Raw genomic sequence first — 27,920 nt, forward strand, 5'->3', positions numbered from 1 at the left:
GTTTGCCAGAGAGTTATGACACATCTGTAATGCACCAAAACAATACATTCACAACCAGTGCTGCAATATTGACTTCCATTTCAGTTGGCTAGCTGAAACCTAAACCAACACTGCCCTCTACAGGTTGAATATGTGCACACCGCACCACAACGCTAGCTGAAAAGCAGCTCTGCTGTTCTGTCAAACGGAGTTCCTCCACAGGAGGGAGGGGGACCATGACAGCAGTCAGCAGGACCTGTGTCCCGGCAGTAGTCCCTGCCCCGCGGCCTGGCGGAAGCCCAGCAGCCCCTGGCCGGACCCCCCGCAGGGCACAGTGACGCCTCCCTATCAGTCCTCCATGCTGCCCCCAGCCTGCAGCTCCCCACGCTCTGACAGCAGCATCACAGACGCCTTCAGCCCCCTGATATCCATCTGGCTCGGCATCCTATTACAGCTCCCGCCCCGTGCCCTGATCCACCCCCCGTGTGGACAAGCACTCTTTAAAATTGTCAACAGTCACCTACCTCCTAGCACCCTACCTCCTATCACCCTACCTCCTAGCACCCTACCTCCTAGCACCCTACCTCCAAGGACGCTACCTCCAAGGACGCTACCTCCAAGGACCCTACATCCTAGCACCCTACCTCCAAGGACGCTACCTCCTAGCACCCTACCTCCTAGCACCCTACCTCCTAGCACCCTACCTCCTAGCACCCTACCTCCTAGCACCCTACCTCCTAGCACGCTGCCTCCTAGCACGCTACCTCCTAGCACCCTACCTCCTAGCACCCTACCTCCTAGCACCCTACCTCCTAGCACGCTACCTCCTAGCACCCTACCTCCTAGCACCCTACCTCCTAGCACCCTTCCTCCTAGCACGCTACCTCCTAGCACCCTACCTCCTAGCACGCTACCTCCTAGCACCCTACCTACTAACACCCTACCTCCTAGCACGCTACCTCCTAACACCCTACCTCCTAGCACCCTACCTCCTAGCACCCTACCTCCTAGCACCCTACCTCCTAGCACGCTACCTCCTAGCACGCTACCTCCTAGCACCCTACCTCCTAGCACCCTACATCCTAGCACGCTACCTCCTAGCACGCTACCTCCTAGCACCCTTCCTCCTAGCACGCTACCTCCTAGCACCCTACATCCTAGCACGCTACCTCCTAGCACCCTACCTCCTAGCACCCTACCTCCTAGCACCCTACCTCCTAGCACGCTACCTCCTAACACCCTACCTCCAAGGACGCTACCTCCTAGCACCCTACCTCCTAGCACCCTACATCCTAGCACGCTACCTCCCAGCACCCTACATCCTAGCACGCTACCTCCTAGCACGCTACCTCCTAGCACGCTACCTCCTAGCACGCTACCTCCTAGCACGCTACATATCCTTCTCTGACGCGGTGAGATCCCGAGACTGCTAAGCACATTCTAACCCTCGCTGCTCGGCTGACCGGACTACTTGAAGGGTCTGCCGTGCACAGCTGATTTAACACGAGGCACTGCCAGCCAGCCCCCCTCTCCAGCCCCCCCCCCCCCCTTCATCAGCTAACTGGCAGAAGCAGTGCCTCGTGGGATGCAGGCTCAGGATGCCCCCTGGGGTGTTGGTGGTTAGCGCATGTCTGCCGTTCCCCTCCATAACCCGTCTCCTATGAGGAAGGAACACTAATGTTCTGCAACTGAGTAAATTTGGCCGCCAGCACGGCTACACGGTTAATGTAGCTCAGAAAATGGCGTACCTCCAGCGTGAAATCTCTTTTGCCCCACTCAAGGATGACAGGCCATTCCACGGGGCAGCGAGTGCTTCAAATTTATCGCCACTAAACAGACTAATTAAACAGACAGAGAAAATGGGCCTCGCTCGTCTCGTCACAAAGGAAGGTTCCGGGTGACGAGTGGAATCGTCTTTCGAGATGTGACTTTAAAGTGCAAAAAGGAAATAAAAAACGGCAGAACGTCGAAAACCAGCTCACTGGCTCAGGTAAACATTCCAGAGGCCTCGTGGGACGCTCTGCCCGTGAGTGCCTCCCCACTCCACCACCTGAGGCTGTCATTAGCACATCTGTGTCACAGGGACCAGACACACCTCCAGACAGCTCCATCACTCAGTCTCCACCCTCCTCCCCCTCCCTCTCCACCTGGCCAGAACCTGCATCACAATCAACTAAAAACACCACTTGACCCGTTTGTCCGCTTGGTTTAGCCAGCCGGCTCACATGGGACCTCGTCTCTCCTTCAGTTAATCGACAGTTTTACAAACGGTCCCTCGGTTCGCATGGACCAGCGCCTTCCATCTCAGCCGGAGTATGAAAAACAGTCAAGCCTCAAGAGAAAGAAAATTCAAATGACCAGGGCCCCGACACAGGGCCCCCGACACAGGGCCCCCGACACAGGGCCCCCGACACAGGGGCCCCGACACAGTTGGTACAGGAGGTAAAGATCCCTGCAGTGACACAGATGCAGCCCTGTGATGGAGGTGTGGAGGGACGGGTGCTGACAGACAGGGCTAGGGTTATGTTAGGGTTATGTTGGGGTCATGTTAGTGTTGGGGAGGTACTGACTGACAGGGTTATGTTAGGTTAGTCATGTTAGGGTTAGGTCATGTTGGGGTTGGGGAGGTACTGACTGACAGGGTTAGGTCATGTTGGGGTCACGTTAGTGTTGGGGGAGGGGTGGGGGGTACTGACTGAGGCAGGAGCGCTTGGCTGCAGCACTGGCTCCTCCTGAACACAGGTTCCCCCCACGATGCACCAGCTCCAGCTCCAGGTTGGTCCTGAGGAAACACACACACATCCCTGTTAGGCGATACGTACAGCAGTCCCTGACAAACACACACACGACACACAAGGTAGCAGGAGGACCATTCAAATTGAGAAACAGTGAATAACAGTCGGACTTCCAAAACCTGTAATAACCTACGATCAGGACTTAGAACATCCAGCTGATGAACAGACAATCTAAACAAGTCACACAACCAGGATACTGACAGCCTAATTTATGGTTTATTTACATTCAGCAAGATCCATACAAAAGACAATCTCTAGTCAAACCTGTTATGCATCATTTGTTGTTTTGTCAATACCAGACAGCATTTCCAAGGCTGAGATCCTGTACAATATGGGCCTTTAGCATCCAATCTGTTTCCGTGTATAATCCCAGCTGTGGATTTCCTATGCATAGCCAAACACCTTTCACGTCACATTTCAATTTCCACGGCCAAACGGTGATGAAATTAGGCAAAAACCAAAACATAATAAATGGATCTGGGGAGCAGATAGGTGTTACTAAAATTAGACTGAACAAGATCTGTTTTTATTCTGCCGTCAACCCCAGCCTCCTAGGGGGGGGGGGGGGGGGAGGGAGGGGGGCAAATCCCTGGGCTTCCTGTGAGAAAAAGCAATTTCACATAGATAATGCAGCCGCTCCCAAGCTCCATCTGGCTGCTGCTGATAACCCTAACCCTGTGACAGGGGAACGTTCCACCCTAGCCCTGTGACAGGGGAACGTTCCACCCTAGCCCTGTGACAGGGGAACGTTCCACCCTAGCCCTGTGACAGGGGAACGTTCCACCCTGCCCTGTGACAGGGGAACGTTACACCCTGCCCTGTGACAGGGGAACGTTACACCCTATAGCCCTGTGACAGGGGAATGTTCCACCCTAGCCCTGTGACAGGGGAACGTTCCACCCTAGCCCTGTGACAGGGGAACGTTCCACCCTGCCCTGTGACAGGGGAACGTTCCACCCTCTCCTGTGACAGAGGAACGTTCCACCCTGCCCTGTGACAGAGCAACGTTCCACCCTCCCCTGTGACAGGGGAACGTTCCACTCCTCAGGCAATTTGCTGTTCACTGAACTTCAGAGGCAACAGGCAGCCGGACCCTCAGAAAGGGGACCTCTGTCTGCAGGTGGTGGAGGGAGAGGAGGAGCAGGTGGTGGAGGGAGAGGAGGAGCAGGAGGGGGAGGGGGAGGAGGAGCAGGAGGGGGAGGGAGAGGAGGAGCAGGTGGTGGAGGGAGAGGAGGTGCAGGTGGTGGAGGGAGAGGAGGAGCAGGAGGGGGAGGGGGAGGAGAGGAGGAGCAGGTGGGGGAGGGAGGGAGAGGAGGAGCAGGAGGGGGAGGAGGAGCAGGTGGGGGAGGGAGAGGAGGAGCAGGAGGGGGAGGGAGAGGAGGAGCAGGTGGGGGAGGGAGAGGAGGAGCAGGTGGTGGAGGGAGAGGAGGAGCAGGTGGTGGAGGGAGAGGAGGAGCAGGAGGGGGAGGGGGAGGAGAGGAGGAGCAGGTGGGGGAGGGAGGGAGAGGAGGAGCAGGAGGGGGAGGAGGAGCAGGTGGGGGAGGGAGAGGAGGAGCAGGAGGGGGAGGGAGAGGAGGAGCAGGAGGGAGAGGAGGAGCAGGTGGGGGACGGAGAGGAGGAGGAGGTTGGAGGGATGGCCAGGCAACATTACATTCAGGTGCTCATAATAAGCATTAGTTAATAGGTAATAAGGCCCTTATAAGATGCTTATTAACATTAACATGGGTTAATAAGGCTTACTAACTGACTAAGGCCGTATTAGCTAAGGCTCAATACAAGCACCTGATCTCCAGGGCTACCAGAAGGCCTTCTGGGGCACTTCTCTGGGTGAGGAAGCTGCTGCCTACACACGTCCTGTCACATGAGGGTGGAAGGACTGCACAGTGCCTGCTGGTGTCATGGTGTACACCATCAGGAGCACCGCCTCCTTCAGGAGGGCTTGCTCGGCTCCCAACAAGGGAGCGAGCAGAGCTGCGAAGAAGCACTCTGGGGAAGAAGAGGTGCTCAAAATCAGTTGGACTGGGAGCGATAAATCCATACAGTCAAGAGTGAATAAAGGGCCTGACGAGAGGTGGCGGGGCCCGGGTCAATACCGTTTTACTGCAGGCTGAATTGACAAGGCTGCTAATGCTGCCTGGGAAGAGAGTTTCCAGAGCCGCCTTCCAGCTCCTATAGCAGTGGAATCAGAGGTATGAAGAAAGCCAATCAGGGGGGAAAAAAACCCTCTTCACAGCTCCTGAGAAACTTTCTGAAGAAATAGGGAAAAAATGGCAAGTAATCCATACGCTCGCTATTGGTAACAAAACTGGGTAATATCTGTATTGAATTTTTTCCAAAGCCTGTTCAAGCGTTCGCCCTGGAAGCTAAGAAGTTTACACAATGGAAAAGTAACAAAACAAGAAGATGACTAAAGTGGGTCCACCAGGCTGTTTTCTGAGGACAGTAATGGGGCGGCATGGTAGCATCTGAAGGAGAGGGTTTCGTCAAGCGGGGCCACCAGCCAGGGAGTGGGTGTGGGGGGAGGGGGAGGGGGGAAGGAGACCTCCCTGTCTGAGGGTGGGGAACACGAGTAGAGGGTCACTAGCCACCGGGACAAGGCTTACTGAGAGAGATAACCCACAGTGACCACACCATCGCTCATAGAGCAGCCTGGAACAAACATTCAGAGGCACAGAGGCGCTAGCCAGGCACACACACACACACACGCGCTGACACTTAAAACACACAAAGCCGTAGTTCACAGAGACCAGACAGAGAAACAAACAACGTCTCGTTTAGTCTGTTGGCGTGAGACGGTTCTAAATGGAGATGTAGGCTCCGTGCCAGGGGTGCATGAGTCATCCTGAGTGGTCCCAGGGGCCGGGCGGTGGTGACTCACCTTGCTACGGAGTACATGAACAGGAAGTCGTTGTCAGGAGAGCCAGGGTTTCTGCCGTAGTCCATGTACTTCTTCTGGGTGGTGTTCTTGATGTCCTTGATGACCAACTCCATCTCCTTGCTCAGATTCGACTCCGTCTAGGAGGAGAACGTTACGATGAAGCTTCACAGGATCCAAACAACACCTGGGACTGGAGGATGCTAGGCTAATCTGCTAGCACAACACCTGGGACTGGAGGATGCCAGGCTAATCTGCTAGCACAACACCTAGGACTGGAGGATGCTAGGCTAATCTGCTAGCACAACACCTGGGACTGGAGGATGCTAGGCTAATCTGCTAGCACAACACCTGGGACTGATGGATGCTAGGCTAATCTGCTAGCACAACACCTGGGACTGGAGGATGCTAGGCTAATCTGCTAGCACAACACCTGGGACTGATGGATGCTAGGCTAATCTGCTAGCACAACACCTGGGACTAGAGGATGCTGGGCTAATCTGCTAGCACAACACTTGGGACTGGAGGATGCTAGGCTAATCTGCTAGCAGTGCGCGTCAGCACATTGAGGGGACAAAATGAGAGATGACCGCAGCAAAGTGTCATCAGGAGATGATAGATGGTTAGATATCGGTTGGTAAAAATGAGCTCAGATTGGAGTCATTTAGAACCCTTCACCGATTTCCTGAGTCTGTCTGTCTGTGAGTAAAGATGGGGATTAGGAAAGTGGAAGAGGTATGCAGGAAGTGATGTATGCAAGAGTTGAGGTATGCAAGAAGTGAGGTATGCAAGAAGTGAGGTATGCAGGAAGTGGGTAAAGGTGTATCTGCCTTACAGTGTGGCTGCTTACTGGGAAAAGGCCCAGAGTGTCCTGCTGGTCCTCCACCTCCTTGACCAGCACGCTGGTGGTCTTGCTGCTGGGGGCCCGCCAGCCTCCGGCCTCTGTGCCCCGCCCCGGACGGCACGGCAGCACGCTGTTGGCAAACTGACGGCACAGCGGGCAGGTGAACTCGCCCTTGTCCACGGAGAAGCCCTGCAGCACCTGGTCGTTCTGGGGGGAGAAAGCCAAGGCTCTCAGTCCACACGCAGAGCATTCGGGAATAAGCGGGATGGTTGGGTGAAGAGGTTGTCACCACATTAGGATGTAACCTCCCCTCAGACTCACCCTCAGAGACTCCATGTAGGACTTGTGGCAGTCTATGTGCAGGGTGTGTCCACAGGTCTGCACGTACACGCCTCCGTCCCAGCCTATAGACACCGACTGCAGGCAGGAACTCTGAAACCGAAGAGAACGACACGTTAACCACCACCCACGGGTTGCCAGGTCAAGAAAACCCTCCCTGGCAGCCACTCTCTCAAAAGACGTCCAGCTTCTCCCTGAGGGGCAGCAGGGGAGATTGGGCTTCTCCTAATGCTGACTGAACTCTTCACGGCTGGGACTGGACATGTCGAGGTGGAGAGGGCTGGGACTGGACATGTCGAGGTGGAGAGGGCAGGGACTGGACATGTCGAGGTGGAGAGGGCTGGGACTGGACATGTCGAGGTGGAGAGGGCTGGGACTGGACATGTCGAGGTGGAGAGGGCTGGGACTGGACATGTCGAGGTGGAGAGGGCTGGGACTGGACATGTCGAGGTGGAGAGGGCTGGGACGGGACATGTCGAGGTGGAGAGGGCAGGGACTGGACATGTCGAGGTGGAGAGGGCTGGGACTGGACATGTCGAGGTGGAGAGGGCTGGGACTGGACATGTCGAGGTGGAGAGGGCTGGGACTGGACATGTCGAGGTGGAGAGGGCTGGGACTGGACATGTCGAGGTGGAGAGGGCTGGGACGGGACATGTCGAGGTGGAGAGGGCTGGGACTGGACATGTCGAGGTGGAGAGGGCTGGGACTGGACATGTCGAGGTGGAGAGGGCTGGGACTGGACATGTCGAGGTGGAGAGGGCTGGGACTGGACATGTCGAGGTGGAGAGGGCTGGGACTGGACATGTCGAGGTGGAGAGGGCTGGGACGGGACATGTCGAGGTGGAGAGGGCTGGGACTGGACATGTCGAGGTGGAGAGGGCTGGGACTGGACATGTCGAGGTGGAGAGGGCTGGGACTGGACATGTCGAGGTGGAGAGGGCTGGGACTGGACATGTCGAGGTGGAGAGGGCTGGGACTGGACATGTCAAGGTGGAGAGGGCTGGGACGGGACATGTCGAGGTGGAGAGGGCATTTGGCTTTGCTAGGAGCTGTAAATCCTCCAAGTCCTAATCCCTTTCTGCTGGAGCAAGCAGAGACAGGGGCTGGGGGCTGGCAGGACTGATTCACCTGAACCTCAGTCAGGACAATGTGGGACAGCAGACAGGATTGGAAGCCCAGTCTGTCATGACTGAGTGTGAAAGAGGCTTAGGGATGGAGAGGGCTGGGTTGGACACGCTAGCTCGGGTGCTACATGGATCCTTTCACTCGGCAGGTCAAAGCCAATGACAATGGGAGGAGACACACGAGGGGGGGGGGAGGGGGGGGGGAGAAAGGCTAAGCAGAAAACAGAGTGAAAGAGACAGCGAGATTGAAAAGAAAGAAAGAGGGAAAAAAGGGAGAGAGAGAGAGGCAGGAAAAACTGAAGGACAAAAAGTCAGGCAGAGTGGGCGTGTTGTGGGAGTGCGTCAGAGAGAGAGAGACAGAGAGAGAGAGACCTACATCTTTGAAGAAGCGCTGCATGAGGGTGAGCCTGACGTCGTGGGCCGCGCCGCACGTGTCTGCAGGGTAGATGTGCTCCTGGTCGCAGGTGGGCAGCTTCTTCGCCTGCTCGTCCCTGCAGCGGTGCCCCAACACTACACAGCAATCAGAGAACACAGGACACGGAACGTCTTTCACTCTCACTCATTACTCAATGAATAACGAGCTCTCCGGCGCGCTATTTATAGCTTTACGCATAATATTTACATAAAAGAAATCAAGGACAGTGACTGAGACGGGAACGTAGGACAGGCTGGGGCCTGCCGGCGATCCGACACAGATGTTTTTCCATTCCACGTCCGAATGGAAAGAGACGGCTGATGAATCGGAGGCGGTAATGACAGCTCATTTCCAGCAACGCAGTCGCCGTAATCAGAGGCAGTGAAACCATTCTGGAGAAACGCCCAGCTGAAAATGATTACGCCGGTCTACCGTCTGAGGGAGGGGGCAATGTGACAGCGTGAAATAATGAACCTTTAAATTTGTCACTTACGCTTGTTTACATTGTCTTTTGATGGGACAGGAACAACAGGTGGTAGACTACATAAGGTGTACTCCCTGACCTTGAAGAGAGGAATGCGCCTGAAAACGACTTATTACTCCACTAATTGCTAATCAAACACAACGTTTATTTCCGTGACAGTGAGTGATACTGCTCCGTACGCAAACACGGCACGGAAATTACCTCCACGCAGCAAACCGCTCTCGAGCAACGCAACCCGGGATCAACATGAATGATGAATGACCCAATTAAAACAACAGCTAACCTGCCTATTAAGATGAGCCGTCCAATATGGCGGAGTTAAGCTTCCATGAATAACTATTTTGGTTTAATAGGCTGGACCACTGATAGGGGGAGTAGATTCTCATATCTGTGAAATACACGACCTGTTCGTTTGACTCCCCCTCCTGCTGTTTCATTAGCTGCTTGTTTAAAACAGAACTACAAATCAGGACGGTGGTGTGAACAAAGCCAGGCCGTGTAGCCCATTAATCGGGGTGCGTCAGGGAGCGCGGGGGAGTGTGGGTAGTGTAGTTCCTGACCTGAGGAGGCCTGCAGCAGGACCACCAGGCCTGTGGGCCTCTCCTCGGTGGAGGGGCCGCTCTGGCCACAGATCACACAGTCGTACAGGACCTCAGACTCCATCAACTCGGACGCTCCCAGGTCCATGGCTGCTTCAGTCTCAGGAGATTCTAACAGGGGAGACAGAGGAAACAGGGGTTTACTTTGCAGTCCGTACGAAGCAGTTCATCAACATGCAGCACTGTGCACATGTCTTACGCAGCCAAGGTTTTTGACACAAACATTGTGTCTTCATTTCTTTCTTTATAATTTTGTCTTCTGTATTTGTGGGGCAGTATAAAAGGGCAATGTTGAGAACAGTTCCGTATTTTTCATTTCATTACTTCTTTATGTATTCTTGCTTTAGAATATTTGTAATGGTGCGAGTAACACTTTTGCACAGTTCTGCAGGTTTGAGTGTACTGTTGTCTAAAGCTGTATGAAAACAGTCAAAACAATGATCAGGCTTTCAGATCTGTTGATAAAACTAACCAGCGGGAGTTGGGGGACAAACCCCATCAGAAGAGGAAGACGAGCTTGACAAACCACGTGTAAAGAAAAATCTAGAAAAACTGAAACCCCCCCCGAAGCATTAGGCGGTAATGTTGTGTGAAGCGCTCCTCTGGGCAGGCTAAAACGCTGAGGCCATGAAGCCCCATTAGAGCCAGAGGATCACGGTCGCTCCAAGATCCACTCACTCTCAGGGAAATAACACCATGCTCAATTAGGTCGTTCTTCCCTGCTTCACACCAGCTCGATGACAAGCTGTGGTGGAATGACGGGCCCCAGTCTGGCCTGGCTGCTAGGAAAAGGGGGATTTTTCTAAATGGTCTCATAAAGAAAGGGTTCAAAGGGTAGCTATTAAAAGCAGTAAAATAGTCCCTTTATCAGGACAAGGTCTTGTCCTGCTTTTGTCATGTTTCACAAGCACTCAAGCCTTAGACAGCCTTAGCTTTCCTAGAAAATCCCTCCCCTTTCAGTGGTGCAAAGAAAGAATGATTTGGAGAGCCTGGCTGTATCAATATGTACAGGAGAAATGCAACTCAGTTCCCTGCTTACTGACACATCGCCGGAAATTAATTACTGATGTGAAATTAGTTTTGAATGTTAAAGACGGCGTTCTATTTGAGCAGTAAATATCGTGGCAAAATGTCAACCTCTGTTGGAATTGATTTATCGCTTTTTCGGGACAAACGTGATCTCGAGAGAGGTGGTCGTGTTCTGGTGGAAATGGAAACCGTTTGCGTTAGATGTCAACGCAAGAGCTTTAGCCCTGGGCTATCAGTGTACCCAGCCGCTCTGGGTAAGGTGTGTGCGTGTGTGTGTGAGTGTGTGTGTGCGTCTGTGTGTGAGTGTGTGTGTGTGTGTGTGTGTGTGTGTGTGAGGACGCACAGGGGACAAGGGCTCCACTGTTACTATAAGGGACTTCTGACATTCCTGTTTTTCCTTCATCACACCGACGCGATGACGCCTGCAGTGAATACACACTTTGATTGCTTTTTGTCGACTGGTGTTTGGAATCGCAGGGAGTCTGAGGTGCCTTTATATGCCACACTGGCCGTACCGGAGGGTCTGTCTCATTTGCATAATATGAAATATGATTTATGTATACACATTAACCTCAAAGTCATTGTCAAGCACTGGGGGAGAAAAAAGCCAAGCCATTTCTGGTTAAGGCAGATGCTCACAACATCTGTTACTTTACATGAGTCAAATCCATAAATGCTCTGTAACTATTATGACACCCCCCACATCCCATTCCTGGTATACGAGCATTCCAACAGGACTCCCTCAAGTGACACATGACCTAACCTGCAAGCCACACTAGAAAACAACTCAATAGGGGACATGAGCAGAACCTAGTGCATGAAACACAAGACCCTGTTTACGGTCTTATCTTGGCTTTGCCACACAGCATTCAGCTCTGGAGCCAAAGAGCCCAGGAGAGATTCATGTTTGAACAGATGCTTCTGCAGTCGGACCAATCTGCCTTGTTAAAATTCCAGAGCAAATATTTATATCCCCTATGACCTTTGATTCAATCTGGGAAACAAATGTAGCTCGCCAAAAGACCTGGGCCCATCCTTTAAACTGATAAGATGGAAACACTAATGTAGCAAAAGCTTCAGCAGGTCAGCTGGTACACGTGCTGACGGATGAGGCTGCTCACACACACACCGCTGTGCAGGGTCACACACACACAACGCTCTGCATGGTGCGTTTGGACCCCTACATTTCAGCTGCATCTTCCAGCTCAGGAATATAGCAGATTTTACTGACTCAGTAGCCTGGAATATAATCTGTAAATGTAATTCTATCTGTAAGGGGGAGGGGCGGGGACTACATACCGCAGGGGCCAGGTCCCTCCCCCCTCCCCCTCCCCCTCCCCCTCCCCCTCCCCCTCCCCCTCCCCCTCCCCCTCCCCCTCCCCCCCTCCCCCCCTCCCCCCCTCTCCCCCTCTCCCCCTCTCTCCCCCTCTCCCTCTCTCCCTCTCTCTCTCTCCCTCTCTCTCTCCCTCTCTCTCTCTCTCTCTCTCTCTCTCTCTCTCTCTGAGGAGCATCACCTGCCCTGCTGGACGGCCACAGATGCAGGGCTAACCGGTACCCACCGGCCCCGGGCCTCACAGCAGCTCTGGATCACAGGGAACATTATTCATCTGCTAACCACAGTGTGTCAGGGGGGCCCCTGGGAGCCCGGCGCCACCATTAGTGCTGTGATCCACTGTGCCCTCAGCCAGGACGGCCCCCCGGGGCCCCCAGGGAGCGCTGCCCTCTCAGGTCTCCTAACCAGCGGCCCCCTGGGAGCGGGCCAGTGCAGGGCCGCAGTCACCTGGCCCCCCTCAGGCAGGGCACTGAGGGCTGTCTGAGAGCCCACAGTGTCCTCCTCTCCTTCAGGGACTCAGCAGAGCAGGTGCACAGTGTCCTCACAAGGACGCTCAGAATAGAGGGTCGTTTTACTTTGTGTTTATGAGTGGTAACACGGTTTTAAAATCTAATCTAGCCTAAAAAGTTTGTAAAAATCCACCCAAAAGTAGCACACAAACGATCAAATCAATGTGTTTAGTGTCTGCCTCCCGTGCCCTGAGCAGCTAGCAGTAGAGGCAGCTCTGCTGAGCTGCGGGTCATGAGGAGTGATAGCGCCGGACTGCTGCAGCCTGTTCTTACCCACGTCCATGGCCGTCTCCATGAAGCTCTTCTGCCTGGAGGCAAACTCAGCCAGCAGCTTCTGCTGCCTCTCCCGGGCCCGCTGCCGTCTGGAAGGGAAACACACGCCCACATTAAGACACGCCCACATTAGGACACGCCCACATTAAGACACGCCCACGTTAGGACCCGCCCACATTAAGACACGCCCACGTTAGGACCCACCCACATTAAGACACGCCCACGTTAGGACCCACCCACATTAAGACACGCCCACGTTAGGACCCGCCCACGTTAGGACCCGCCCACGTTAGGACCCGCCCACGTTAAGACCCGCCCACGTTAGGACCCGCCCACGTTAGGACACGCCCACGTTAGGACACGTCCACGTTAGCGCTCCTCAGTCCTCGCGGCCCGCCTGCATCACAGGACCAATCACGCTGGAGCGAGCCGTGCCTGACGGCCTACCGCCGCATGAGCGCTCTGGAGGACACCGTTGCCGCATGACCACGGCATCGTGCTTATCCACGGGGAGATCATCGCCATAGCAACAGCTTCCATGGGAAGTGTCTACAGTGTACCGTATTTAGAGGGTTTAAGAACAGTCTCAGTGAATAGCCCCCCCTCCTAGGGCTACAGGTACACTTGCTGACACACAAACCAAGCGTCCCACAGCTTCCACAAGGTTACATGTGGGTGTTAGCTAGCCGTTGCTAACAGCTCACACAGCAGCCGGTGCAGGCTGGAGGGGCGCGGGGCGGACGGCAAATAGAGACCCTTAATAACAGGAGGGAAACACACCCTGACAGGAGGGCCACAGCCCAGCGCTTACACCCTGACAGTCCTGGGGGGGGGGGGCAGGGGCAGGCGGCACACGTAGTTGGCTGTGAGAAAGGGGCGGCACCCCCCTGTTCTTTCACTGCTATTCGCTGGCTATGGGCGGTTGCCGTGGTAACGGCTGCAGTGCTCACGTAAGGGAAGGATGCCGTCTTTGACTTTGTCGGCAGGTCGAGTCAACCTCAAAAATAGGTCATCATGGAGCGCTCATAGCCCAGTCCATCATCGTTAGAGAGGGGAGGAACCACCAAATCACATCGGATTCATCTTCATTGCGAAAACTGACAATCTCCAGTCTGCAGGAGAGCGCTGGTTTGATGCTGAATTCTAAAAGGTACGGGCTTGGCGCCCTAGCGGTACTAGCTCTATCAGGAGGGATGTGAACCAAAGGCCAACCCTTCTTTTACTCTCAAGCTGGGTTTCTGCTAATCACAACCTCAGGGTCATTGCAGTTGGATTCTTTATGGCACTGAAAGGATCTCTCTGACAGCTTTCATCTGATCTACAAGTCATATCCGCCCAGCACGGCACTAACACCACTTTGGCTCCAAACCCTTACAATCTACCCTTCTCTGAAGGAGCCCTCGGACAAGAAGGGATTCAATGAATAAATATCACGTTGTGGCAATTAATATAAGCTAATAGGAGATCACGACTCTTAATGGCTGTGTTTAGGTGCAGTATACTGACTGACAAACAGATCCTGGCCATAAGGGAGGTAGTGAAGGCACTTCCTCCAGACCGAGCCCCTCACCTCTCATCCTTGTCCATGGTCTTCTTGTCGGAGGGGCTGTTCTTCTTCGGTGGTACCGGAGGGCAGACCTTCCCGCAGATCTCCTGGATGCAGCGCCTGCTCTGGCGGCTGCGCGCCGCCGCCTTGGTGAGGATGCGCTCGATGGCGGTGATGCCGTCCCCGTGGGCGTGGCGCCCCGTGTCCATGTCCTCCAGCCAGGTGGGCGTCAGCGCGCTCTGCTTGGCCGACAGCTTCTGGTGCAGCTTGATGAGCAAGGACACCATGCTCTCGCGGACCTCCAGGATCTCCGTGACCAGCTGCGGGGGGGTGCCGGGCGGGACCCAGCGGGTGGATGAGCTCTTGGGCCGGGCCGACTGGCTGGCCTCGGTGCTGCTGCGGTTGATGATCTCCTGGAACTTCCTCCGGCGCTCCGCCACCAGGCTGAAGACCTGAGCCTCCCGCAGGTTCTGCACGACAACAACACACGGCACAGGAAGTGATGTCACACGGGGCAGGTCCAGGACCATGCGGAAGGACACCATGCACACGCACCCACCTCCAAATCATCTCACAAACAATGGCTGTTTAGTAGACACATAGAGACGGAGCGAGCAAGGAGGAATTGCTCCAGTCATCGTCTTTCCTTCTTGTTCCCCCCATCCTAATCTGAATCCTGTCTCTAAACAAGAACCTGGACGGGCTAGTGGGTCCTACGCACACACACACACACTATCTAGTGAAATTACAACTTCACTGACAGCCCATCCAGCTTGATGCATCCTGACTCTGACGATAATAATATGCCAGTCCTTCAGTTTGAGACAGGCACAGCACACATATCAGAGTCTAATTAAATTCCCATTATACAAATCCAGCTGACTTGTCGAGCACCTGTCCTGAGAGTGCTGGCTCATGCACATGGAGGACATTTCAAATCATCCTGCCCAAACCCAAGACAAGTCTCTGAAGGATGGCAGTGACCTGACCCAGCCCGGGAACCAGGGCGCTGTTAAATAAACATACATCATACAGCCCAGTCACAGCTCCATCCATCACACGGACGTGCAGTTAAAAAGCATTTACCCAGGCTCACATTATACACTGAATTAGTTTCAGCCGTTGAGGGAGGGGGGGGGGGGGGGAGAGAGACCATCAGAGCACAGCAGTGTACACAACACACACACTACACACACACACCATGAGAGACTTTCACCGTCGTATCAATATAGCGACAATTATATAGTAAAACACACGGGCATATAAAACACACACACACAGAGGAAAAGGAAAACAATGATTTGGAGAGGCCGATGCGACCTCCAGAGCACACCACCACCAGAGGCTGTGAACACAGACCATGTCTGGTTAGAGGACAAGAGACAGCACACTGAGATGCAAGAGGCTACCTCTCTCCAGTTCCCCGTCAGCCGTCTGGAGCTCTGTGGGACGAAAAGCAACCAAAACGATCTGCACAGGAAGACTACTTCTAGAACATACAACCACCTTACGTCTATAATTCCCTCCTCTTCACGGGGGTGTCATGCTGAGCACTGCTCCTTCCACAAGCACTTAACAGGCTGCTTTCTCAGACACAGATTAAGTCTTAGTCTAGGACTAAAACATCGACTTCAATAGAAAACTGCATTGGGCTTGTTTGTTTAGTCCTAGACCAGGTTTAATATGCATCTGCGAAACCAGCCCTACATGTTGTAACCTCCATGGAGAGATACGCAGCGGTTTCTCCAGTTGCCCCTGTGTTGCAGGACTACAGTTCCCCCCTGTGTTCTAGGACTCCAGTCCCCCCTGTGTTCCAGGTCTCAGAGCAGAGCGTACCTGGCCGAAGGTGGAGGCCTCTGCGCTGGTGCTGGGGGGGGGCTCCCTCTTCACCTCCGGGGCCGTCTCGGGCACCCGCACCCTCACAAAGTTAATGACGTGGTGCAGGTTGGTTAGCAGGTTGGTGCCGGGGAACCAGCTGTCGTGGCAGTGCTCCTCGATGCAGGGCTCCTGCAGCGCACACACACAGGACACACACACACACAGGACACACACACACACAGGACACACACACACAGGACACACACAGGACACACACACACACACGCAGGACACACACACACAGGACACACACACATAGGAAACACACACAGAACGTCACCCGACAGGAACCACACCGGGAACAATGACGCTTCAAAAATGTTTGGCTTAAAATAAGTAAATAAAACTGCGAGAGAAAAAAATGGGTATTTCTTGAAATGTGATATTTAGGCCTTTTAATAAATGTTCTTAAATCTAATAGTCTTTTACTTTGACACAAGATGATCCATCTTTACCAAATAATACAGCATCTTAAAAACCTTGCTTCATCTGAGATATGACCGCAAACAAGATTTCAAACTTCTTCACTTAACAAGATATTCAAGACACATTGTCTAAAAATAACCCCCCTACTGTCCCACAGTTCACCTCCTCCTCCTTGTCCTCCTGCACCGTGTTGTCCAGTCCCAGCTCGATGAGGTACAGCACCATGCACAGGACGTGCTCCGACATGTTCTGGTGGTCCATCCAGATCTAAACCCCAACCAGACCCGTGATCAGAGAGCGTCTGACTGTCTGGCTGCACAGCAGGACGGGATGAGAGGCGGCGTTAAGGCGGCTCACCTTGTAGAGCAGGGTGAAGATGACGATGTGAAGGGTTTTGCAGTGCAGCAGTCTGGCCAGGCCTCTGTAACAGGGGTGCAGGGGGGTCCTCTCCTTGTAGGGAGGCCACGGGTTGCCTGTGTGCATCCCGGACTGCTTCAGACTGGAGGGAACGAAAGAACACCCCACCCATTCCATATCAATGCATCAGACGCGCGGGCCACATGGATCCGCGCTACGCCGACCCGGTGATAAGGGTGAGGCTGAACGCTCTGGAGAGAGTGTCTCCACGGCAGAGCAGGCCGTGGTCTGGACAGACTCTCACTCTATTAGCCATGAAAGGAGCGTGCTCACATCAAAACGGGGCCAGCCTGACAGGCAATCCATCACATTCAAACAGTGTGAACGAGTAACACAAGGCTGATATCACAGAGTGCACGAATGGAGGGGGTGGGGGGGGGGGGGCAAGGAGAAACATGCTTGTGTGTCGAGCTAAAGCTTCGTCCACGTCAGAGCAATCCAGCTGCGTTCCACTTCCCAGAACAAGGGGGGTTTCTAACACGGGGCGTACGGGATGAAACGGCAACGTTATTTTGGTTTGAGTTGAAGATAACGTATTAAAGAGAGAGAGAGAGAATCCATTAAGCAAGTAATCTCCCAGCACCAGTAAACTGCCACTTCACTGAGACAGAGCAGGCTGGGGCGTGATCTCTGATTCCCCCCAGCCTGCCCACTTATCCCAGAGATCTTAAGGAAATTAACCTCACTTGCTATCTCCTTCACCCCAACAGACAAGTTTGTCTTCTCTGGCTTCTAAACTACATCTTACAAGGAAGGATTTCCTCAATTCTATTACACTCTGGCTTGATTTATAGATTTTTGCCTCGACAGCCAACTAATTGGAACCAACATATGGGGCCAACCCTTCTTATCCTGGAGCGGGGAGGGGGGGGGGGGGATCAGGAGGGAACAGCCACTCGGAGCATCAGGAGAGGAGGATGTCGATGCTGCTTGGCAAGGGTGTTCAAACAGGGCCGTTCCAGCCCACACACACACACACACACACACACACACACAGTCAAGTTAGACTGAACAGGAACAGAGAGTTCGATCCTGATGAAGACCACTCATGTGTTTCCTGTGAGTCTGTCTGTAAATGTGTCCTGGCCCTGCTACACGGCACCCATTTTCAAGAAGAATTCACTCCAGAAGAGGTTTCGTGTTGACTTACAATGCTGAGTATCTGTCCATGGCCGACTGGACGTCCCGGCGGTAGACCGTTCTGAGGATCACCATGATGGGGTCAAACTCCTTCTCCCACACCTCCGCTGCCAGGGGGGAAACATCTGCTTAGTAACCCTGGCTGATCAGTCACAACAACAAAAAGATATCCGTCCAGTTCAAAACGTGGTGTTATACTGCCCCCAAGTGGCAGGTACAGCACACAGCTCCAGTCGCCCCCCCCACACACATCCACCCACACTGACCCTATGACACAAACAGTTTGCTGCCTCCTACAACCAATTGTGTGCAAGTCAATTATTCTCAACGCTTCGACACGTCTCTATCCCACGCCCGCCCACACAACAATCACATCATCTCCGCCTGAGCCGCGGCGAACGTGGAACAATACCACGGCAACCGTGGACCAATACCACGATGCCGTCTTTATAATTAGAACCCATTTGAGACTGGACCGAGGCCAGACGGGGCTGACCTCTCGTACGCTTCAATCTGCTTCACAATCACAGGGCTGATATGAGGAGGACCAAAGCTAATGAGGCAGATCCTTCTCTGCTATCACAGGGAGACTGTTTCTCACAACAGCCACAGACTGGACATACCCTGGGGTCTGGATACCCTGGTCCTATGCTGGGTAACAGAGAGAGACACAGGGTTGGCAGGACAGGACTACCTCCAAACAGGAGCACAGCAGGGAGTCTAACAGACACCACAGGTGTGCTGCAGTGCTGGGAGACGTGCAGCTCGGGAACACCAGTATTGGTCCTCGTGTGACAGCCCACTGTGCAGCAGAGCTCCCCTCTCCAGACAGAAGAGGGCAGGCGCATTCAAAAGTAGTTCTGTCTGACATCAAGGTGCTTCACCTGTTGATCTGATATGAGGTTAAGGACAGCTAGCGCACGTCACCAGGCTTGCGGTGAATCGTTTTTAGTTCATAACGAGAGCGAGTAGAATTCTATCATATCCAGTACGGTTACCATGAAAGATGGTTACGAAACAGCTTTCTGCATCCAAAGTATCATTTTTATCACTTGTATCGAATCTTACTTTACCTAAGTTGACTAAACCAAAGCTTATCTGGACTGAGGCCCTGTCTGGCAGCGTGTGGAGGGGCTGTAGAGGGGCTGGACTGAGGCCCTGTCTGGCAGCGTGTGGAGGGGCTGTAAGGGGGCTGGACTGAGGCCCTGTCTGGCAGCGTGCGGAGGGGCTGTAGAGGGGCTGGACTGAGGCCCTGTCTGGCAGCGTGGAGGGGCTGTAGGGGGGCTGGACTGAGGCCCTGTCTGGCAGCGTATGGAGGGGCTGTAGGGGGGCTGGACTGAGGCCCTGTCTGGCAGCGTGTGGAGGGGCTGTAGAGGGGCTGGACTGAGGCCCTGTCTGGCAGCGTGGAGGGGCTGTAGGGGGGCTGGACTGAGGCCCTGTCTGGCAGCGTATGGAGGGGCTGTAGGGGGGCTGGACTGAGGCCCTGTCTGGCAGCGTGTGGAGGGGCTGTAAGGGGGCTGGACTGAGGCCCTGTCTGGCAGCGTGTGGAGGGGCTGTAAGGGGGCTGGACTGAGGCCCTGTCTGGCAGCGTGTGGAGGGGCTGTAAGGGGGCTGGACTGAGGCCCTGTCTGGCAGCGTGTGGAGGGGCTGTAAGGGGGCTGGACTGAGGCCCTGTCTGGCAGCGTGTGGAGGGGCTGTAAGGGGGCTGGACTGAGGCCCTGTCTGGCAGCGTGTGGAGGGGCTGTAAGGGGGCTGGACTGAGGCCCTGTCTGGCAGCGTGTGGAGGGGCTGTAAGGGGGCTGGACTGAGGCCCTGTCTGGCAGCGTGTGGAGGGGCTGTAAGGGGGCTGGACTGAGGCCCTGTCTGGCAGCGTGGAGGGGCTGTAAGGGGGCTGGACTGAGGCCCTGTCTGGCAGCGTGTGGAGGGGCTGTAAGGGGGCTGGACTGAGGCCCTGTCTGGCAGCGTGTGGAGGGGCTGTAAGGGGGCTGGACTGAGGCCCTGTCTGGCAGCGTGTGGAGGGGCTGTAAGGGGGCTGGACTGAGGCCCTGTCTGGCAGCGTGTGGAGGGGCTGTAAGGGGGCTGGACTGAGGCCCTGTCTGGCAGCGTGTGGAGGGGCTGTAAGGGGGCTGGACTGAGGCCCTGTCTGGCAGCGTATGGAGGGGCTGTAAGGGGGCTGGACTGAGGCCCTGTCTGGCAGCGTGTGGAGGGGCTGTAAGGGGGCTGGACTGAGGCCCTGTCTGGCAGCGTGGAGGGGCTGTAGGGGGGCTGGACTGAGGCCCTGTCTGGCAGCGTATGGAGGGGCTGTAGGGGGGCTGGACTGAGGCCCTGTCTGGCAGCGTGTGGAGGGGCTGTAAGGGGGCTGGACTGAGGCCCTGTCTGGCAGCGTGTGGAGGGGCTGTAAGGGGGCTGGACTGAGGCCCTGTCTGGCAGCGTATGGAGGGGCTGTAAGGGGGCTGGACTGAGGCCCTGTCTGGCAGCGTATGGAGGGGCTGTAGGGGGGCTGGACTGAGGCCCTGTCTGGCAGCGTGTGGAGGGGCTGTAAGGGGGCTGGACTGAGGCCCTGTCTGGCAGCGTGTGGAGGGGCTGTAGAGGGGCTGGACTGAGGCCCTGTCTGGCAGCGTATGGAGGGGCTGTAGGGGGGCTGGACTGAGGCCCTGTCTGGCAGCGTGTGGAGGGGCTGTAAGGGGGCTGGACTGAGGCCCTGTCTGGCAGCATGTGGAGGGGCTGTAAGGGGGCTGGACTGAGGCCCTGTCTGGCAGCGTATGGAGGGGCTGTAAGGGGGCTGGACTGAGGCCCTGTCTGGCAGCGTATGGAGGGGCTGTAAGGGGGCTGGACTGAGGCCCTGTCTGGCAGCGTGTGGAGGGGCTGTAAGGGGGCTGGACTGAGGCCCTGTCTGGCAGCGTGTGGAGGGGCTGTAAGGGGGCTGGACTGAGGCCCTGTCTGGCAGCGTGTGGAGGGGCTGTAAGGGGGCTGGACTGAGGCCCTGTCTGGCAGCGTGTGGAGGGGCTGTAAGGGGGCTGGACTGAGGCCCTGTCTGGCAGCGTGTGGAGGGGCTGTAAGGGGGCTGGACTGAGGCCCTGTCTGGCAGCGTGTGGAGGGGCTGTAAGGGGGCTGGACTGAGGCCCTGTCTGGCAGCGTGTGGAGGGGCTGTAAGGGGGGCTGGACTGAGGCCCTGTCTGGCAGCGTGTGGAGGGGCTGTAAGGGGGCTGGACTGAGGCCCTGTCTGGCAGCGTGTGGAGGGGCTGTAAGGGGGCTGGACTGAGGCCCTGTCTGGCAAGGGGGCTGGACTGAGGCCCTGTCTGGCAGCGTGTGGAGGGGCTGTAGGGGGGCTGGACTGAGGCCCTGTCTGGCAGCGTGTGGAGGGGCTGTAAGGGGGCTGGACTGAGGCCCTGTCTGGCAGCGCGTGGAGGGGCTGTAAGGGGGCTGGACTGAGGCCCTGTCTGGCAGCGTGTGGAGGGGCTGTAAGGGGGGCTGGACTGAGGCCCTGTCTGGCAGCGTGTGGAGGGGCTGTAAGGGGGCTGGACTGAGGCCCTGTCTGGCAGCGTGTGGAGGGGCTGTAAGGGGGGCTGGACTGAGGCCCTGTCTGGCAGCGTGTGGAGGGGCTGTAAGGGGGCTCCATACCTTTAGGCGTGTACATGCCCTGCTGCATGGAACCCCCCGGTTCAAACACGGGGGCTTTGAAGTCCGCCACGGCCGACAGCATGTCCTCGAAGCTGCAGCTGCTGGGGACGATGCCACTCTTGGGGTTGGGATTCTCAGGAATCTGCCAGCGTACTTAAGGAGAACCGCAGGCATTTCTCATCGGGGATGAATGAAGTTGTATCTAATGGAATTGTACGTCTGTACAGTAAACCTAATCATAATTAGCACACACACACATATGTTTGACCTTAATATACATCTCCCACATATATACATGATATCATTGTGTGTATATATAAACACACATATTTATGACTGATATGCCTGGATGGGGCCAGGGCATGCTGTAGGTGACTGATATGCCTGGATGGGGCCAGGGCATGCTGTAGGTGAATGATATGCCTGGATGGGGCCAGGGCATGCTGTAGGTGAATGATATGCCTGGATGGGGCCAGGGCGTGCTGTGAATGAGAGGTGAATGAGACTGTGTTCCTTTGCGACAGGAAGCGGTGGAGGATACGAGGTCGAGCAGGGAACTGTGGGTGCGGTCGTTCATACACAGCTGAGAAACCATCTCTGCCTGGAGGATCTCATCATCTCCCATGCCTGTGAAGAAGAGAGGCCCAGTCATCACACACACACACACAGCAGCTTAGAAGGGAATCACCAAGCTGGTGGGTGACGTGGCTTTGTTCCGAATGTGATTTCATTCACGCCCACCCTGCCGAGTCCCTCCTGTGAAAACTCTCTGTTCTCTAACAGAGAGATGCTTCTAGAACGTACCGAGGTGGATGCGGAGACTGGATAGGATAACCAGGAAGGTCAGCGCCCCCTCCAGCATGGGTCTCTCCTGCTCCGAGTCCAGAACAGCGTTCTGGTGCTGAGACGCCATGGTGAGCAGGTCGACCACCTTGAACCTGAGGAGGGGGAGGAGTCACGCTTCAGACAGGGCCTTTAGGTTAGGTTACACTTTTCAAGGTCAAGTCAATAGAAAAGTGGTACCTCTCGAATACAGAGGAGATGAAGTAGTCTGGATCGAGTCTTGATGCACAAACCTGGAAATAAAAGCCATTTCATTGGGCTACGTTACTACAATACTGACAATTGGAAAATGAGGCGTGTTGGAAAAAAATACAATATAAATCTTCAACCGTTCAAATATATAAAACCTTTGACTCCTCTGGAAAGCATCCTTGGGTGTATGAAAGATGCAGTATAAACGTGAAATTCATCGTTGTTACGATGAAGTATAGTACACTGCTTTAGCCTCCGTGAGAGGGTGGTGTTTCATCTACCTGGAGCAGATACATGTCTGGATCGATCATGGAGTTGCAGAAATGCGACTGGACGTAGGTCATGGCCTGTCCTTTGATCTGCAGGCCGTTCCTCACCCACATGTTGCTGTGGACCTCAGACAGGCTGGCCTAGGGGGGGGAAACAACACGCTGTCAAGCTCCATCTCTGGCAGGGGAACGGACTCTGACAGGGCCCTGAAGCCTCCAGCGCCGCACCTGGATCTGAAGAGGATGGACCATGATCTTCATCAGCATCTCCTGGTCTGGAAGAAGGCTGTCCAGGTCCAGGCCCTGACACTTCACTGCCTGCGGGGCACGAGAACCAGATGACACGCGTGTCAACGTGACACGTTTAGGGGGCAGATGTGTGATAGCATGTCGTGTATTCAGAGCAAGGTCATCACAGAGTGATATTGTTCCTAAAGAGCTAATTTCATCAGACTTGTTCCTAGAGAGCTCATTTCATCAGACTTGCCTTGCTGAGGAACATGGCATAGTAGCGGTGCAGTGGAAGGTGAAAGGTCACCTGGTTTGGAGCCGGCTGGAAGGAGAGAGACGACAGGTCAAAGGTCAGAGGAGAGGAAGAGGAAGAGGGCTGTTTGTCAACACAGATCCAGACGTGCGTTTCCTAAAATGGGCTTCATCTCAGACCTACCTCATCCACAAAGCCGATGGCATCGAACCAGATCTGCAGGGTCTCCAAGCAGTAGCGTACCACTGTTTTAGTGTATTCCTGCGTCTCCTACACACACACATACACAGTGAACCCAATGTTTGGAAGTAATCAAAACAATCCGACAACACAGAACAAGAGCCCACGGCGTGATGTCCACGTGGTATCTGTATACATGCCGTGTGGACGTGAGCACGCCAGCTCTGAACGTGACGGGAGGAGGGGATCCGACTTACTTTGACTTTGCAGTGTGTTAACAAGCCCCACATGGGCTGGGCACAGGCCTCCAGCTCAGCTGCAAAGGCTGCATAGTACGTCTGGGACTCAAACTCCACGTGCTCATTCAACTCCCGCTTATTCAAGTTCATGCCTAGAGGGAACAGGAAGGTTTCAGGGCTCCACACTGCATTCTGGGAGAGGTCTGGTTGCTAGGTTTTTGGTTTTATTTACACGAGCTACCTCGGAATGTCAAACTAAGAAACGTGCGAACCTGTTAACCGTGTTTCTTGAAAGCCAGCTCAAATCTGTCATGAGAGGATCCCTTGTAAGCAAGGGAAGCGCTAACGGCACATACGATGACATGAGGGCACTCTGCCCCTAGTCTGAGTAAGGGGACACTCTTCACAGTGTTTGAGGTTGACAGCTATTTTTAGGGCCGTGGTTGACCACACATGACGGGTGCAAAACACTCCGCTAATGCAGAGACAGCGAGTCACGTCTGATTCTTCTCTATTAGTGTCACTGTTGGTGTAATACGGCAAGTTCCAAATCACAGTGAAAAACTGAGTGCCAAATATGGATTTTGCAGGAGGATGACAAAATAAATCCATTCCACAAGCAAATAGTTTGGTTACTATTAAAATGAATAACAATGTGATGCAATATTGGAGGTTTATATTCAGACGTCCTCTCCTACAGCCATGACTTGCAGTTCTTTATCAGCGACATTATCAATAGTGATACAGAATCACTGAAGTTGTATCATATCAATTACATTGGCGCCCATAGCTGTTATAATCTGCTAACAATGAATCATTTTCAAGACATGACTCATCTTGAACACAGCAGTAACACCCAACAACAATTCTTGACTAACAGGTATGGTGGTTGGTTGTTAGCAATGCTAGTGAGAAAGGGTTAATCACTGTCATATCAAAAACAAAATGTCTACCAAAATGTCTTCAGACACTTCATTTAATAAGGATTTCCATTTACCTTGAAAAAAGGACACAAATGTCATCCACAACATGAGCAGGGAATGGTCTTCCAGGAACTTCTTTGCTACACTTTGGTGTGAGAGAATATTGATGAAGTCGCTAACTAAAGGCCAGTAGGTGTTGTTCTTCAGCAGAGCCTCTCCACAGTTCACCACCACGTGGCGACTGTTCTCTTCATCTGAGAGAGAGAGAGAGACACAGAGAGAGAGAGACAGAGAGAGACAGAGAGTATGAGAGAGAGAGACAGAGAGAGACAGAGAGAGAGAGACAGAGAGAGAAAGAGAGAGACAGAGACAGAGACAGAGACAGAGACAGAGACAGAGACAGAGACAGAGAAAGAGAAAGAGAAAGAGAAAGAGAAAGAGAAAGAGAAAGAGAAAGAGAAAGAGAAAGAGAAAGAGAGAGAGAGAGAGAGAGACGATGGGCAACAGGACAGAATCATAAGATGACATCAAACTAGATTTCTATCAATATTCAGTGTTTCTCTAGCAAACAAAACACTCCCTTTAACAGACAAATCCCGCAACGACAACCTTGATTTACGTCACAATATTCTCAGACAAACAAAACCATTAACAGCCTCATCCCACATTTAACATCCTGAAAACCTACTGAAACATTTCAACACAGCTAACCTTGAAGTTCACTTTTGATAAGGCAGCTCTCCATCATGTACAGGAGCACAGTGACCATGATGTCCAGCAGCTGGCACTCCTCAGTCACATGACGCGCCAGCTCCTCGTTACTGAACAGCTGGACACTGATGTGGACGATCCGATTGGACATGGTGTCGGACTCATGGCTCTTCATCAGGGTTTTCATAATGAATGCGTAATGTTGAACAAATGTTTTCGTAAAGGTGATCTAAAAAGACAAAAGGATGGGGGTAATGTGACCAACTGACCGCTAGAAACAAAGCTTCCGCCTGCCGCAAAATGTGGTTGCTTAAGAAATCGTTAACCGATGTCAGTCAAAAATAGCATGTGATGAGTTGATGTTATCTAAACGTTCATTCATTCCAGGATTGTTCCACAATACTGAGGTAAAACATATTACAATACTGACAATCAGAAAATTAGGCGGGTAATTAAAAAAAAAATCTAAAAAAAAAATCTTAATCCTTTAAAAAAAAATAACTCACCTTGTAGTCTTGATCTGGCAGCATATTAAGTAGGAAGGTGACCATCTTCTGTGGAAACTCATACTTGATTGTCCAAAACAGTAACTCCTCCAAAAAGCATTTGTGTTTTAGAGAGTCCATTATGGATGGATCTTTGGACAACAATGAAAAACATATTAGTACAACGACTCACTAAAGATACCAGTGAAGGTCTATGGCAGCAGCCTCAGCCTACCTTTGGTGGTACTGCTCAGTTTCACCCTCTTCCTCTGACCAACACACTGCCCGCCATCTTGATCCTCCTTTCAACAGACAAACAGAGACACTCATCAGCAACTTTACTGCTGGATATACATCTAGGGCAGCCACATGACCCGTTACTCTACTGCTTTTACATTTGGAGAAATGTTCAACTAAGAAAAAATGCTTGTGTACAGTACGCATACCTCTTTATTCGAGTCATCGGGGCTAGCTGGTGCTGTGGCCCCTATGAGGGGAAGAAATAGGAACAACACTTAGCCCCTCAATCCCATAACAAATCCAATAACGATGCTGTTTTCACAGATCCATTCTGCTCATGTCTACCCTGTGTGTAAAGACACTACTGTACCTAGGAGCCCCAGAGCCCCAGCCCCGGCCTCTGCCCCAGCCCCAGCCCCGGCCTCTGCCCCAGCCCCAGCCTCGGCTCCTGGGGGAGGTTCTGCTGCCCCAGCCTGGACCCCGGCCCCGGCCCCAGCCTTCTCCTCTGAAGACACCAGGCCTGAGTTCTTCAGAGCCGACAGGTACTTCTCATAGTTATTTTTAGCATAAACATTCTCTTCTTGACCTTAAAAGAATAGGAAAAGAAACTTGCTGGATATTTGTTTAACCAACAGACAGACTTAACAACCTTAAGAATAATGGCCAGTCATCACATGGACATGAAACAGGACCTGTTGGACACAAAAACTGTAGCAAGTCCTACAACGAACAGTGGAACAGTATCCTGAGCCAATCACAGGTGTAAATGTTAAATGCGTACCCATGCTCAAGTCCTTGAATGTTTGCTGATTGGTTAAGATCTTTGTCAACACCGTCCTCATGGCCCCACCCATCTTCGTCAGGTCTTCCAGGAAGGAGATCTGTGGCTCCAGCTGCTGTAAGACCTTCTGCAGATCCCTCTCCACTGATGTGTCTGCAACAGCAGGATAAGAGATACGATGTAGGGACTCTGATGTGGTAAACAAACAGGGTGACCTCAAAGAAACCAAGTTACGCAAACCACATCTCAACAACCAAACAGCTTTCCTGTATGATGACTCTGCTGCACATTGCTGGGTGACAGGGGCTTACAGACATCCTGTGGAGGTTAGTTGTTGAACAGTCATTCAGTCACCTGGTTCAGTGTATCCATCCCGTAGGTACTGTAGGATACATATGATGAACCTGGGAAGGACCGTCTCTGACATGAGAAGTAAGTCACGTGGCACCGACGGAACATTCTCCCCTGTTCTTAACCGATGCCTTCTGCAAAACCTGCCAGGAAACAGCAGACAGATCCCCATTTGTCAGTTCAAACCAACACTTTAAAATGATGTTATGGTAGAGCATTTAAAATCTCACAAAAACAAAAAAAACATATTCATACATTGGATTGCTATGAGGTCCAGGCCAATATCTTTGATCAGGCTACAGAATGGGTAACTCCCATAGAATAAATTTGGTGCGTTGTATAGTTAACTGATCTGTTAGACCGGAGCGTGCTTCCAACCCCTAGGTGCCTATACGAGCTCTAAGCAATAATTGTGGTCATTCATGGTATAAGCCACCTGACCTCAGCATTTGTTTAACGATAAACCCAACAACTGCAAGCATACAAACATTGACTGTAATATGCATTAACAACTAGAGTTTTTGTTTGTGTATGAATACCTAGCTAGATCAAAATGATTGCTAGCCTTGCTAATTACTGCGGATAGGCTAACTGGC

At 53.3% G+C, this 27,920-nt stretch overlaps 1 protein-coding gene across 1 annotated transcript in view; it reads right to left on the reverse strand.

Annotated features, from left to right (window-relative positions):
- The window catches only part of ubr3 (ubiquitin protein ligase E3 component n-recognin 3), a 41,562-nt gene that overhangs the window by 12,879 nt on the left and 763 nt on the right, over positions 1 to 27,920 (reverse strand). Inside the window, exons 2-31 of the mRNA XM_047046899.1 lie at positions 27,328 to 27,467; positions 26,974 to 27,126; positions 26,563 to 26,778; positions 26,399 to 26,439; positions 26,188 to 26,254; positions 25,974 to 26,104; positions 25,468 to 25,696; positions 24,831 to 25,010; positions 23,852 to 23,985; positions 23,598 to 23,684; positions 23,418 to 23,483; positions 23,159 to 23,248; positions 22,943 to 23,071; positions 22,650 to 22,702; positions 22,431 to 22,564; positions 22,168 to 22,253; positions 21,627 to 21,768; positions 18,016 to 18,112; positions 16,806 to 16,947; positions 16,611 to 16,715; positions 15,981 to 16,151; positions 15,554 to 15,586; positions 14,169 to 14,614; positions 12,599 to 12,687; positions 9,416 to 9,565; positions 8,333 to 8,466; positions 6,815 to 6,925; positions 6,485 to 6,700; positions 5,653 to 5,789; positions 2,676 to 2,761 (exon numbers count right to left, since the gene is read on the reverse strand). Coding sequence (XP_046902855.1) covers positions 2,676 to 2,761; positions 5,653 to 5,789; positions 6,485 to 6,700; positions 6,815 to 6,925; positions 8,333 to 8,466; positions 9,416 to 9,565; positions 12,599 to 12,687; positions 14,169 to 14,614; positions 15,554 to 15,586; positions 15,981 to 16,151; positions 16,611 to 16,715; positions 16,806 to 16,947; positions 18,016 to 18,112; positions 21,627 to 21,768; positions 22,168 to 22,253; positions 22,431 to 22,564; positions 22,650 to 22,702; positions 22,943 to 23,071; positions 23,159 to 23,248; positions 23,418 to 23,483; positions 23,598 to 23,684; positions 23,852 to 23,985; positions 24,831 to 25,010; positions 25,468 to 25,696; positions 25,974 to 26,104; positions 26,188 to 26,254; positions 26,399 to 26,439; positions 26,563 to 26,778; positions 26,974 to 27,126; positions 27,328 to 27,467 — 3,995 coding nt within the window. The remainder of the gene's footprint in view (positions 1 to 2,675; positions 2,762 to 5,652; positions 5,790 to 6,484; positions 6,701 to 6,814; positions 6,926 to 8,332; positions 8,467 to 9,415; positions 9,566 to 12,598; positions 12,688 to 14,168; positions 14,615 to 15,553; positions 15,587 to 15,980; positions 16,152 to 16,610; positions 16,716 to 16,805; positions 16,948 to 18,015; positions 18,113 to 21,626; positions 21,769 to 22,167; positions 22,254 to 22,430; positions 22,565 to 22,649; positions 22,703 to 22,942; positions 23,072 to 23,158; positions 23,249 to 23,417; positions 23,484 to 23,597; positions 23,685 to 23,851; positions 23,986 to 24,830; positions 25,011 to 25,467; positions 25,697 to 25,973; positions 26,105 to 26,187; positions 26,255 to 26,398; positions 26,440 to 26,562; positions 26,779 to 26,973; positions 27,127 to 27,327; positions 27,468 to 27,920) is intronic.

This window comes from Hypomesus transpacificus, chromosome 23 (assembly GCF_021917145.1).
Source record: "Hypomesus transpacificus isolate Combined female chromosome 23, fHypTra1, whole genome shotgun sequence".
Classification (NCBI taxonomy): Eukaryota; Metazoa; Chordata; class Actinopteri; order Osmeriformes; family Osmeridae; genus Hypomesus; species Hypomesus transpacificus.